Genomic DNA, 12,654 nt, shown 5'->3' with positions numbered 1-12,654 from the left:
AATCACAGAGCCCTGCCTGGCTCAGCTGCCTGACTAGCGTACCCCAACATCACCACCACTTTCCAGGAGCACTGCTGTGTGGACTTCCCTCATGAGGCTCTTTGGCTCTTTACCGGTTCGTGTTAGTTCAAGTCCTCCAAGAAGCAGATGCCACAGTGGGATTAGACACGCAAGAGATTTATGGTTAAAACACTTGAGAGGAAAAATGAAGACGCCTGGGGAGACTAGGAAAGCCACAAGACCATGACACTGGTCTGACCTCTGCGAAGGCACGAGGGAAGGAAGGACGGCTGGGGTAGGAAGAGTCCAGACTGCAGTAAAGCTGTAAGAAAGCTTTGGTCAGGTTATTGAAGAGTCCCCAAGCCAAATCACCAGCCAGAGGAGTTCAGCATCTCGCAAGAGTGGGTCTGCCTCACTCATTGGCTGGGATCCATCCATGGGTGGACACAGTGGTGGATTCAGAATACAGGATCTGGGTGCAATGAGATGCCCTGCAACAGGAAATTGGGTGGTGCATTTTCATAGCCACCACAGCCCCCTACCCCTCAAAGTAGGACTGATATCTGTAAGGTAGGAACTATATGATGTGACACTATGCACCTAGCACAACAGCCTGCCCACAGTAAGTGCCCAATCGGTATTTGTTGGCTATGCAAGTGAGGGCTAGGGCTTCAGACTCCTAGCCCAGTGCTCTTGCCATCACACCCATCTTCATGGTTGAAGGGTAGGAGGCAACTATTGTTCTTTGGAGCTCAGCAGGGCGTGAGGGGGCCTCCTGCCACCTCTTGCCATTCACCTGCCCTAAGGGACAGAGAGAGTCCATGACATACAGCAAAGGTTTCGTGTCCTTTTCTAGGATCTTTCAAGGTATGGTCCCCGGACCACCAGAACCTGGATCACCTGAAATGGGGGTAAAATCTGGTTCCTGGATCTGTTGGTTCAATTTCTCCAGGAGTGGGGCCAGGGAATCCTTTACCAACTCCTCACCTCCAGTCCCCTACCACCAACCCGGGACTCTGCATGCTCTAAACGCAGCAGTGCTTTGAGGATTACACTCTGTGGACTGAGTCTTCCTTTATTGAGAGGTTCGAGGTACTTCCGACAGCCCAGGGCAAGCTTTATCAAGACGATTTTGAACTTAATCCAGCTAATGTCTCCCCCTTGATTTCCCCTTTCACCTGGCAGGGACCCGGTGGGCACCTTGAGGCACCTCAGTGGTCCACTTCTTCCCTTTTTCCCTTTCAGATCCGAAATGTGGGCACAGGGCTATGTGCAGACACAAAACACGGGGCCTTGGGCTCCCCACTGAGGCTAGAGGGCTGTGTCCGGGGCCGCGGGGAAGCCGCCTGGAACAACATGCAGGTAAGGGCTGCCCCTCAGGGACTGGCAGCCAGGTTTTTTGAAACGTCTGCCCCCTGGGGTGCTGACGTGACCAGCTGGGAGGAAGAGGCATGGGTCAATGATAAGTGACAAGAGTCAGCCCCAGGGATGAGTTTTAAGATCCTCCTGAACACCCTGGAAAGGGGACTCCTTCACATTGCAATAAAACCATCAGTCTGGACCATTTTGGTTACAAATGATGGATGCTCAGCCCAAATGGCCTTCCACAAAAAGAGGTTATTGTCTCATGTCACTGAAAAGCCTTGATTATGTTGCTGGATCTCTCAAGAGAGTGCTTCCCTCTCTGCGGGCCTCATTCTCACCTGGCTCTTCCTATACAGAGGCAGGTGTGGCCATCAGCAGCCCGATGGATAGGCAGGCCCCTTCCAAGAGTTCCGGAAAAGCCCCGGGGCTCCCACGAATTATGTCCCTGAGCTGATTATGCAGGAGGTGAGGAAGCCCTCATATTGATGAGGACAGAACCATCATTTTTGGGAGGTGATGGGTATGTTCATTACCTTGACTCCTGGAGCCTAGGGGCATGGTCAGCCTCCCCTGCTAGATGGGTGGGATGCAGAGGGTGAGCCAGCCTGCAGGAAGAGCCACTGCTCAGACACAGTGGGCTCATGCCTGAAATCCCAACAGTGTGGGAAGCTTAGGAGAGGCTTGCTTGAAGCCAGGTGTTCGAGGTTATAGTGATTGTGCCATGCACTCTAGCCTGGGTGGAGTGACCTTGGGTTAAACAATTATTTTTTAGATACAACAGCAAAAACACAATCCATAAAAGAAAAAAATTGATAAACTGGACTAATTCAAAATGAATAAAAAGCAAGCCACAGATGGGAAGAAAATGTTTGTAAAGCATATAGCTGATAAAGGACTTGTATCTAGAATATATAAATGAAAAGACTTGTATCTGCTCAGACTCTCAAACTCAATAATTTTTTTTAATTTTAAAGTGGGCAGGCCAGGCGTGGTGGCTCACACCTGTAATCCCGGCACTTTGGGAGGCCAAGGTGGGCAGATCACAAGGTCAGGAGATGGAGACTATTCTGGCTAACACAGTGAAACCCCATCTTTACTAAAAATACAAAAAATTAGTCGGGCATGGTGGCGGACGTCTGTAGTCCCAGCTACTCGGGAGGCTGAGGCAGGAGAATGGCATGAACCTGAGAGGCGGAGCTTGCAGTGAGCCGAGATGGCACCACTGCACTCCAGCCTGGGCGACAGAGCGAGACTCCGTCTCAAAAATAAATAAATAAATAAATAAATAAATAATAAAGTGGGCAGACACTTTACCAAAAAAAGTATATGAGTGGCAAATAAACATATTTAAAATGCTGAATTTCATTAGTTAATAGAGAAATAGAAATTGCAATTACAAGGAAATTCCAGCACACACCTAGTAAAAAGACTGACCATACCTAAGATTGGCAAAGATGTGGATGAACTGGACCTGTATGCTGCTGGTGGGAGAGTAAATGGCACAGCCACTTTGGGAAACTGTGGCAGTTTCTTAGAAAGTTGACCATTGAACCAGTCATTCCACTCCTAGGTATTTACCCAAGAGAAAGAAAACATATGTCCGTACAAAGACTTGTACACAAATGTTCATAGCAGCTTCATTTTAATAGCCAAAAACTGGAAACCACCAAGATGTCCCATAACAAGGAACTGAAGTGCAAATTCAGCAATAATAAGCAATGAATTACTGATAAATGCTGTTAGGACATAGATGATTCTCAACAAAATTATGTTGAGTGAAAGAAATGAGACAAAAGAGAATACATACTGTATGATTCCTTTATAGAAAATTCTAGAAATTGCAAACTAATCTCTAGAAACAGAAAGCAGATCAGTGACTGCCCTAAGGACATGGGGGTTGGTGGGGACAGGAGGAGGAGATTACAGAGGAGCATAAGGACACTTTTGCGGGGTGATGGGTATGTTCATTACCTTGACTATGATGATGGTTTCTCAGTGTAAACGTATGTCAAGATGTATCAAATTGTACACTTTAAATGTGTGCAGTTTATTGTATGCCAGTTATTATTCAGTAAAGCTACCGAAAAGAAACAAAGGTTATCAACCAAATGGATCATGACTCAAACAGACTAACTGTGAAAAGAAATTGATAAGAATCCTGAGCGGGCACAGTGGCTCATGCCTATAACCCCAGCACTTTGGGAGGCCAAGGTTGGTGGATCACCTGAGGTTAGGAGTTCAAGACTAGCCTGACCAACATGGTGAAACCCCTTCTCTACTAAAAATACAAAATTAGCCAGGTGTAGTGGCATACACCTGTAATCCCAGCTACTTGGGAAGCTGAGGCAGGAGAATTGGTTGAACCCAGGAGGTGGAGTTTGCAGTGAGCCAAGATTGCACTATTGCACTCCAGCATGGGCGACAAGAGCGAAACTCTGTCTCAAAAAAAAAAAAAAAAAAAAAAAGAATCCCAAGAACACTTGAACTGTGGATATTTGATGACATTTTGGACTTTGTAGTAACTACTTTTAGGTGTTATAATGGCACTTACTGAAGTGTTTATACCTGACATGATACAATATCTGAGATTTGCTTCAAAATAATGTGAGTGTAACGATAGGGGTGGAAGTAGAGCTGCAACAACATTAGCCTTGAGTTGGTAACTTAGTTTTTTTTTTTTTTTTTGAGACAGAGTCTCACTCTGTCCCCCATGCTGGAGTGAAGTGGTAAAATCTCAGTTTACTGCAACCTCTGCCTCCTGGGCTCCAGTGATTCTTATGCCTCAGCCTCCCGAGTAGATGGGATTACAGGCACACGCCACCACACTCAGCTAATTTTTCTATTTTTAGTAGCGACGGGGTTTCACCACATTAGCCAGGCTGCTCTCAAGCTCCTGGCCTCAAAGTGATCCACCCACCTTGGCCTCCCAAACTGTTGGTATTACAGGTGTGAGCCACCACACCCAGCCAAGTTAGTAACTTTTAAAGCTAGGTGGTTAGAATAGGAGTCACAGTTAATATATTGTTTTTTGGACCTCTGAGTTTGAATTTTTCCATAATTTAAAAAAAATGGAGAAAAAAAGAAAGTCCTTGGCTTTGCTGTTCTTATTTATGCTACCCCTGTGCACAGGTATTCACCTTCACCTGGAGAGAGGACATCCGGCCTGGAGACCCCCAGCATACGAAGAAGTTCTGCTTTGATGCCATCTCCCACACCAGCCCTGTCACGCTCTACGACTGCCACAGCATGAAGGGCAACCAGCTGTGGAAATACCGCAAAGTAAGACGGGATGTGCGGGGAGCAGGGCACCTGCTTGATATTTTTTAAGGCCATATAGTGCCTCACCCCTTCTTTCAACAGAGTCCATCCACTTATTCATTTGTGCCACAAACCTACCATGCTGGATTTTGCAGTCATTCAAGAGTAGTCAGAAATCTAGACTTCACTGTGAAATCACCAAGTCTTAAATGTTGGCAACTGATTCCATTTAAAAAAGAAAAGCATGGCCGGGCACAGTGGCTCATGCCTGTAATCCCAGCACTTTGGGAGGCCGAGGCGGGTGGATCACCTGAGGTCAGGAGTTTGAGACTAGCCTGGCCAACATGGTGAAACCCCGTCCCTACTAAAAATACAAAACTCAGCCGGGCGTGGTGGCTTATGCCTGTACTCCCAGCTACTCAGGAGGCTGAAGCAGGAGAATCACTTGAATCTGGGAGGCAGAGGTTGCAGTGAGCCAAGATTGCACCACTGCACTCCAGCCTGGGTGACAGGGCGAGAACCTGTCTCAAAAAAAAAAGAAAAAAAGAAAAAGATAAAAGTGCATACACATACACACACACACACACACACACACACACACACACACACACACACACAAAAGGACCAGTAAGATTTGACAGGACGTGGGCAGTGTCTAGGTCCCAGGCCTGGAAGCAGCATGCATCATTTCTGGTCACATCCCAGCGGGCAGAACCCAGTCCCATGGCAACACCAGCTGCAAGGGAGGCTGGGCAGCTGCAAGGGAGGCTGGTTGTGTGCTCAGGAGGAAAACCAACAGGTGTATGAACTGCTAGTCAGTCACTTCTTCACTTTCTCATTGCTGGTATTGTTGCTGTGGTTTGACTGGTCACATGTCTCCAGTGCTGTCTGGTTTATTACCTCCATGTTTTATAGGACAAGACCCTGTACCACCCTGTCAGTGGCAGCTGCATGGACTGCAGTGAAAGTGACCATAGGATCTTCATGAACACCTGCAACCCATCCTCTCTCACCCAGCAGTGGCTGTTTGAACACACCAACTCAACAGTCTTGGAAAAATTCAATAGGAACTGAGCCTTCGTGTCCCCTTGGCAGGCTCCCCCCAGGGTCTGGCACTCACTGCAGCCTTCCTCTTTCAAGGGAGGCAGGGCCTTTGTGGGCACTGGGTGTAAAAGGTGCTGGCCAAAATGGTTCAGGGTGAAGAGGGCTCTTGATTCAGGGCCTGGGGTCTGCCTGGTCCTTGAACCCCTGAGTTGTGGGGGTAGGGTGAAGAGCATATCCCACAAGAGGCCCCACAGGGAGCAGAGCCTGCTTTAATCCCTGCTGGCATCACAGAAAAGCAACAGGGCCTTTTCAACTTTGTCACTATGTCCCCTTGAGCATTATGTGGGAGAATACCAAGGTAGCCTAGGCCACCCAAAAGTGAGTCCTGCAAGGTTGCCCAGCTCTCAGATGGCTCTCCTACATGATGGTGCTTTAGAAAGAAATGTAAAATTTGCCTGTTTGGGGCAGCTTTTGGTATCGATGTCACTCATCTGCAGCAGAAGGGAAAGAAGTCCTCTTGGGGCTTTTTAGTTTCTGCTGTCCTTGGGGGGGACACTGCAGTAACTGCCCAGCTTCTGTTCTCTGTCACAGCCCCAGGTCATTTGGTCTGGTCAAAGGCCATACTTAGGGTCTTGAGAGTGTTCAATACTGATTGCTGATCAGCTGCCAGGTGAGGAGTCAGAAGAGGGACCCCCAGACATTTCTCTGCAGCTGTGGACATGCGGGATATCTCCCTCTGCTCTCTGGGTATTTGAAATGTCCATTTCAGCACTCTCCAGGCACAAGGACAGCCCAGCCACCAGCTTTACAGGGCAGTGTTTCAGATGGCCCTGAGCCCACAGAAAAGTCCGAGCAGAGCTCCAAACTAGAAAAGCTGGCTGATTTGCCCTGATCCATGCTTCCATTTCCCCGTCTCTCTTCCCCAGGCCTCAAAAGAGGAACAGAGGTGCTGCGAGGTGCTCACCTCACAGAGTCTGGAGGTCTCCAGGATCAACTGTGGGCAAAGTGCCTGCCTCTGACCTCATCATGGTTCTAGTTCTCATATAAAACCCCAGAATTTTTAAAGAACTCTATAATTGGATTGCAAACTAGGATGCTACATAGGATTCTGGTATCCCACATCCAATATGGATTTCTAGAATGCTGTGATTAAAGGAGCCAGCTGGGTGTAATACAGTCAAGGCAGCCCCCAGCCTAGAGACAATCTGTGAAATCCAAAGTTGGTGGTGTTGGGGAAGCAGGGGTACATGTGTCCCTCAGCTCAGCAGAGGCTGTAGTACAACATGGTCCTCGGTAAAGACCTGCACCCCCGGCATCTCCCACCATCATCACAACTGTAGTCTCATTTCTGTGGAGAAAAGAACCCGATGTCCCACAGCCAGATACACACCCAGCTCCATGCTGGCCCTTCATGTTTACCTTTTGCTTTGTTAATTACATTAATTTGTCAGACTCCTGGAGGGCCTCCAGACTAATAGGAAGCATTTCTGTAACCAACCTGCCGCCCACTGATTCGGAAATGGAAATCGCATTCCACAATCTATGGCTTCCACCAGCTAGCCCAGGAAATACTTGAAATCAGCATTCCAATTAGTGTTGAGTCTCTTGATTGTGTCATTTACCAATTAAATGACTGAGACCTAAGTCTGGGAACAGAGCCACGAATCTGCCTTTGAGATGCTGGCAGATCTCAAGGCCATCAATTATTGGGGGAGGGAGGGACAGACACTCCCAATCATCCACCAGTCAGACCGAATGTGTAGCTGGCAAGAAATTACTTCCACTTCTGGCCCGGCACAAGCCCTGCTCTGGCCACCTGTCTGCAAGAGAGGTGGCCCCTCTGCTTGCAGCGCTTACGTGTTGATCCCAGTGTCCTTTTCCAAATAAGTGCTGTAGCTTTAGAAGTGGCCCTCCATAGAAATCAAAAGATGAGGCCCCTTCTAGAATCTAGGATAACAAGAATGTTGGCAGTTTGAGGAGTTGAATTGAGATTCATCATCAAAGAGCAATGCAGTGTCATTGAAATAAAAAATGTGCCTTTTAAAAAGAAAAATGCAAATATACAGCAAATCCCTAAACTTGAACCATTTCCTAGTGCCTTGTGAGACAAACATAAAGGGGCAGGGTTGTGGGGAGGGGAACATTTCTGGTGGCATGTGCAGTTCCTACCGGATGAGTGTGTGTTTCTTAATGTCTAATTTCAAGCAGGAGATGTTGGGCCTGGAGCAACATCTGAGACTGAGATGTCCCCCAGGGGTGAGAGGCCAGATTTATTCCAGTCAGTGCAAGTCACACTCCAAACTAAAGGCTGGGCGGTGCGTTTAGTCTGTGGCCTAGAAGGCCTCATCGGCCCCTGAGAGGAGGCCTTGCATTACCTCACTGGGACCTGTTTGGGGGCCATCCCTGCGGTCCACCCTCTGAACCCCAGCATGTTTGTCCTGTTTCTCACCATTGGGTTAAGGGGTGCCGAGCACTAGCTAGACTTCCACATGGTCTCGCCCCAAGTGGGCGGCAGTGTTCCTGGCATGACCAGGATTCCTGTGAAAGCAGGAGCGGCAGCAAGCCGTCCCGGGCCTGCCTTTCCATCATTTGGTTCTCCTTTCCAGTCTGGGTTCACACCCTGAAAAGGGATGGGTGTGTCCTCTGAGCACTCTGGCATTTGTCATTGCTGAGTCCACATCAGTAGGTCCTGGGACTTGACAAAGTACGCGGGAGGGAAAGGAAGGACAGAACTTGACTCTCTCCGTTTGATGGACCAACTGATCAATTGCCAGTACTAAGCCTCTCATTGTTATGGCTTCCTTTTTGAAAACTGCCTGTCTCAAGGATTCAGGTTTCCACTCACATCCCCAGCTGATACTCAGTAGAACTCAGCCAGGAGTGTATAGAGATGCTGACAGGTGATGGGTGAGACTGCGGGTCCCTTTTCCTCTAAAGCCTTTACTCTGAAGATAAGGTCACAAAATAGGGTGTGACTTGAAAGTATCATGACCATGTGGCCCACCAGCAGCCTTTCCAAAGGGGAACTCCAGAAACATTTCATAATGCAGACAGCACTGTTGCTTTAAGAACAAGGTCTTTGGAGGTGGCTAACCTTGCAGGCACATGTGTGAAAAGCCATCAGTTGGAGCTTTCAGCTTTTAAAACAATCAGAAACTATTGATTCTTCCCTTTAGGAAAAAATCACTCAGGCAGAACGGGGTACATCCACAGGAAGAATCTGACGAGAGGATGTGACATTCGGTCCAGGAGAGAAAGAGCAGTTTCTGTTGAAGATGTAGCAAATAGATTTCCAAAGTCTACATGACATTCACTTTTCAAACTTCCCACCAGTTGAATTTCTTTTTTTTTCTGTAAGAAATAGGTGATGTCTTGGAAAACAGCTCCTTGTGTCTCTCTGTGCATCTCCATTTTCCTAGTCTCTGGAGTCTCAAAAAGAGTGGCAAAGCACTTTACAGTAATAACTGAGGAATCAGATTCCCTGCTTCAGCGATACCTAGTTTGTACAGTTGGGTGATCTTTTATAATTCCTAGGAGGTAATGCATTTGTAATGTTTTCTGAAGCTTTATAAGTGTGTGAGAGAGGGACAAGAAGTGCAGTTCTGTTCTGGAATTCTTTATTGCTTTCAACGGACACTCTTTGTGAAAAATCCAAGTAATATTTTAGTTCAAACTTGATCTTAAGCCAAGGCCCACTGCCACCTCTGGGGTGGGAGTTGGACCTACATACCAAGTGACAAGTTCATCTTAACATCTGCTTCCAGAATGGCTTTGATTCAGCTGTGCCAGGCAACAGAAAAGGGTCAGACTCCTGATCTGTTATATGTTATCAAGCCAATAACGGCTTGAAGACTAGGATCCCAAAGGGGTTGCAGGCAGGGAATATTTGGAAATTCAGACTGGAATTCCAGGCCGAAAGCTCAAGACCACCAGCCTCTCCTCCTGCCTGGAAAAATGAGCCTTTGTGAAAAACTGATTTACCATGTACAATTGTGATTGTAAACGTTGTTGAGTAAACCTCCAGACTTTCTCTAAAGTGGTCTCTGCCTTCTTCCTTCTCATGTGTCATTCTTCTTTCCATCGTTCTTCACATAGACCACCCACTTCGGACTCAGGCACTCTGCTGGGTACTAAAAACTAATTCCCAGCAGCCATCATTCTAGAGTGGAAGGCAGACCTATAACAACTAAGATGATTTCAGATGCAAATAGGGCTATGAAGGGTATAAAGCAATGATGTGTTAGAGACTGGGGTGGGGGTCAACATTAGCTGGAATGGTGAGAGCTGAAAGACATGAAGGAGGGTGAACCAAGATGATTTCAGGGAACAGAGTTCCAGGCAGAGGGAAGAGCTAGTACAAAGGCCCTGAGGTAAGTAGAAGTTTCTGTGTTGGACGAGCAGAAGGAGGTGAGCTTGAAGAGTTACGTGGAGCAGCCCACAAAGGGTCACACCCAGGAGTGGAGGATCTCAGGAGGGCAGTGACAATATGAAATAAACATAACTTTTTTTTTTTTTTGATGGGGTCACCCTCTGTCACCCAGGCGGGAGTGCAGTGGCACTCATAGTTTACTGCAGCCTTCAACTCGTGAGCTCAAGTGAGCCTCCCTCTTCAGCCTCCCTAGTAGCTGGTATCACAGACACACACCACCATGCCCATCTAATTTTTTTTTATTTTTTTGTAGAGATGGAATCTTGCTATGTTACCCAGATTGTTCTTGAACTCCTGGCCTCAAACTGTCCTCCTGCCTCGGCCTCCCAAAGTGCTGAAATTACAGGCATGAGCCACCACACCCAGCTATAGCTCATTTCTGATGCTCACCCACCAGGGATGAGTACTTACTTGCCAAAACATTTTGATGCTATCGGGTATTAGATATGGTAGGAAAAGCACTGTCTGGCCCAGCTCTGCAAAAAAACTCAGATCTCGTGCAAATGTTGCTTCCAACTAGGCCTGTTTCCCACAGTAAAATGATGAGTTTTTGGATGACGCTTCCAGCTCCACCTGTGGTCCTATGATTGAGTCTTGGTTGGGGGCTACAGGTGACAATGAACGGAAGCTGCCCCCTCATGCTGTCACTCAGGGACCACTGGAAGGTGCTATGGACCATGGCTTGATGAAGGCTGAATAACAGAAAGGGGAAATTTTGACCCAAGATGGCATGGTGGTGACTGACTGAGTCCAGGTTTTCAGTATGCCCACGCTCATGTTATCCTCACACAATAACACCTTACAGCTTTGTAGACACGGGGAGAGATTCCATTTTTAAAGCCTTTTATACCTGTTGTACCCCCCAGACTCTCAGAAGAATTCCATGAAACAGATAAGAGAAAAATATTAGCTATCATTCAGTAAAAATGTTATCAAGTGCCTACTATATACCAGGCACTCTGCTAGAAATTAAAAGATTGTACAAGGCACTTATGATCTAGTTAGAAAAACAGACATTAAACAAATGATCATTAAAATAAGTGTATAGTTAGGGACTGTGGTAAGCTCTGCAAAGGAGAAGTACATGTGATAGTGTAAGCATTTGACCTTAGCAAGAAGGTCATGGAGTATGCTGAATCAGCTAAGATCTTGTCATGATATAGCCCACTCCTGGAGTAACAGAAGAGAGTTTAATGAAGGAACTTGCAGAAGTATGTGTGGGATTAAGGAAACAACAAAGGATGGTGAAGCACCTAAGGAGTAGCAGAAATGGGAAGCTGTTACTACTCGTAAGCCTGAAAAGGCAAGAAGCAGTGGTGTTACTAGAATGCAGAGAAGGCTGTAGCCAGGAACGGGGGCTTCCCAATGGTATCTGCAGTTGCAGGTAGTAAATTGCAGCTACTGCCAAAACAAGAGGAGATGGGAGGAATACATACCCTGTCCTTCCTCCTTTTCTACCTTCCAGTCATCTGCTACTCACTGCCTCCCATTGAGTAAACCCAGTAATCCAAATTCACATAAAGAAATAAAAAGCACTGGTCAAAATAACTATATAGGTAAATATAGAAGACAGTATAGATAGGGGTTTTTTTTGTAACTCATTTTTTCTCCTAGCTGATTTAAAAGGAAACTGCATAATTAAATAATTATAAATCTATTGATGGGCACACAATGTGCAAGGATGTAATTTATATGTCAATAACTAACAACAAAGAGGGGGAGGAAAGGGACAGAGCTATATAAGAGCAAAGTTGCCGTATACTATAACCTGAATCAGAAATTTTTTAATTAAGATGTTAATTTTAACCCCCAGGGCAACAACTAAGAAAATAACTCAAAAATACATAGTTTTTAAAAAGAGAAGGGAATCAAAATGGCACATTAGAAAATAACAAAAGAAAGTAGTAATGGAGGAATTGAACAAAAAAGATATGACATAAAAAAACAAATAGCAAAATGGCAGAAGTAAGTCCTTCCTTATTGGCAATTACATTAAATGCAAATGGATTCAACTCTCCTTATAAAAAGGCATGGATTGACAGAATGGCCCAACTATAAGCTGTCTACAAGAGACACACTTTAGATATAAAGACACAAATAAATTGAAGATTTTAAAGTGGAAAAAGATATTCCACACAAACAGCAACCAACAAAGAGCTGCAGTGGTTATAATGGCAGGCAAAACAGACTTTAAGACAAAAATTCTTGCTAGAGATAAAGAAGGACATTTTATAATGATAAAGGGTCAAGAAGAAGATAGAAGATGTAACAACTAAAAATATATGTGTACCTAATAACAGAGCCCCAAAACTCATGAAGTAAAAACTGACAGAATTGAAAGAAGAAATAATTATTTGACAAGAATAGCTGCAGACTACAGTACCCCACTTTTAATAATGAATAGAACAAGTAGACATAAGATCAATAAGGAAATATTAAAACTTAAACAATACTGTAAACCAACTAGAACTAACATCTATAGAACACTCCACCCATCAACAGCAGAATACCATAACAACACAAAAAGGAGAAAAGGAACAGAGCAACAACAGAATTCA

At 45.8% G+C, this 12,654-nt stretch overlaps 1 protein-coding gene across 4 annotated transcripts in view; it reads left to right on the top strand.

Annotated features, from left to right (window-relative positions):
* Window positions 1–9,703, top strand: part of GALNT10 (polypeptide N-acetylgalactosaminyltransferase 10) — a 228,865-nt gene extending 219,162 nt beyond the window's left edge. For 3 of the 4 annotated variants that reach the window (XM_030927279.1, XM_030927280.1, XM_030927278.1), the window contains 3 exons: window positions 1,246–1,362; window positions 4,495–4,644; window positions 5,539–9,703. In XM_030927279.1, the coding sequence (XP_030783139.1) occupies window positions 1,246–1,362; window positions 4,495–4,644; window positions 5,539–5,697 (426 nt within the window). In that variant the 3' untranslated portion in view covers window positions 5,698–9,703. The remainder of the gene's footprint in view (window positions 1–1,245; window positions 1,363–4,494; window positions 4,645–5,538) is intronic. The other variant, XM_030927281.1, reaches the window with a different exon arrangement.
* The last annotated feature ends 2,951 nt before the right edge of the window (window positions 9,704–12,654 follow it).

Source organism: Rhinopithecus roxellana, chromosome 3 (genome assembly GCF_007565055.1).
Source record: "Rhinopithecus roxellana isolate Shanxi Qingling chromosome 3, ASM756505v1, whole genome shotgun sequence".
Taxonomy (NCBI): Eukaryota; Metazoa; Chordata; class Mammalia; order Primates; family Cercopithecidae; genus Rhinopithecus; species Rhinopithecus roxellana.
Note: the sequence above shows the minus strand (reverse complement) of the source record. Positions and strands in the feature narration are given on the sequence as shown.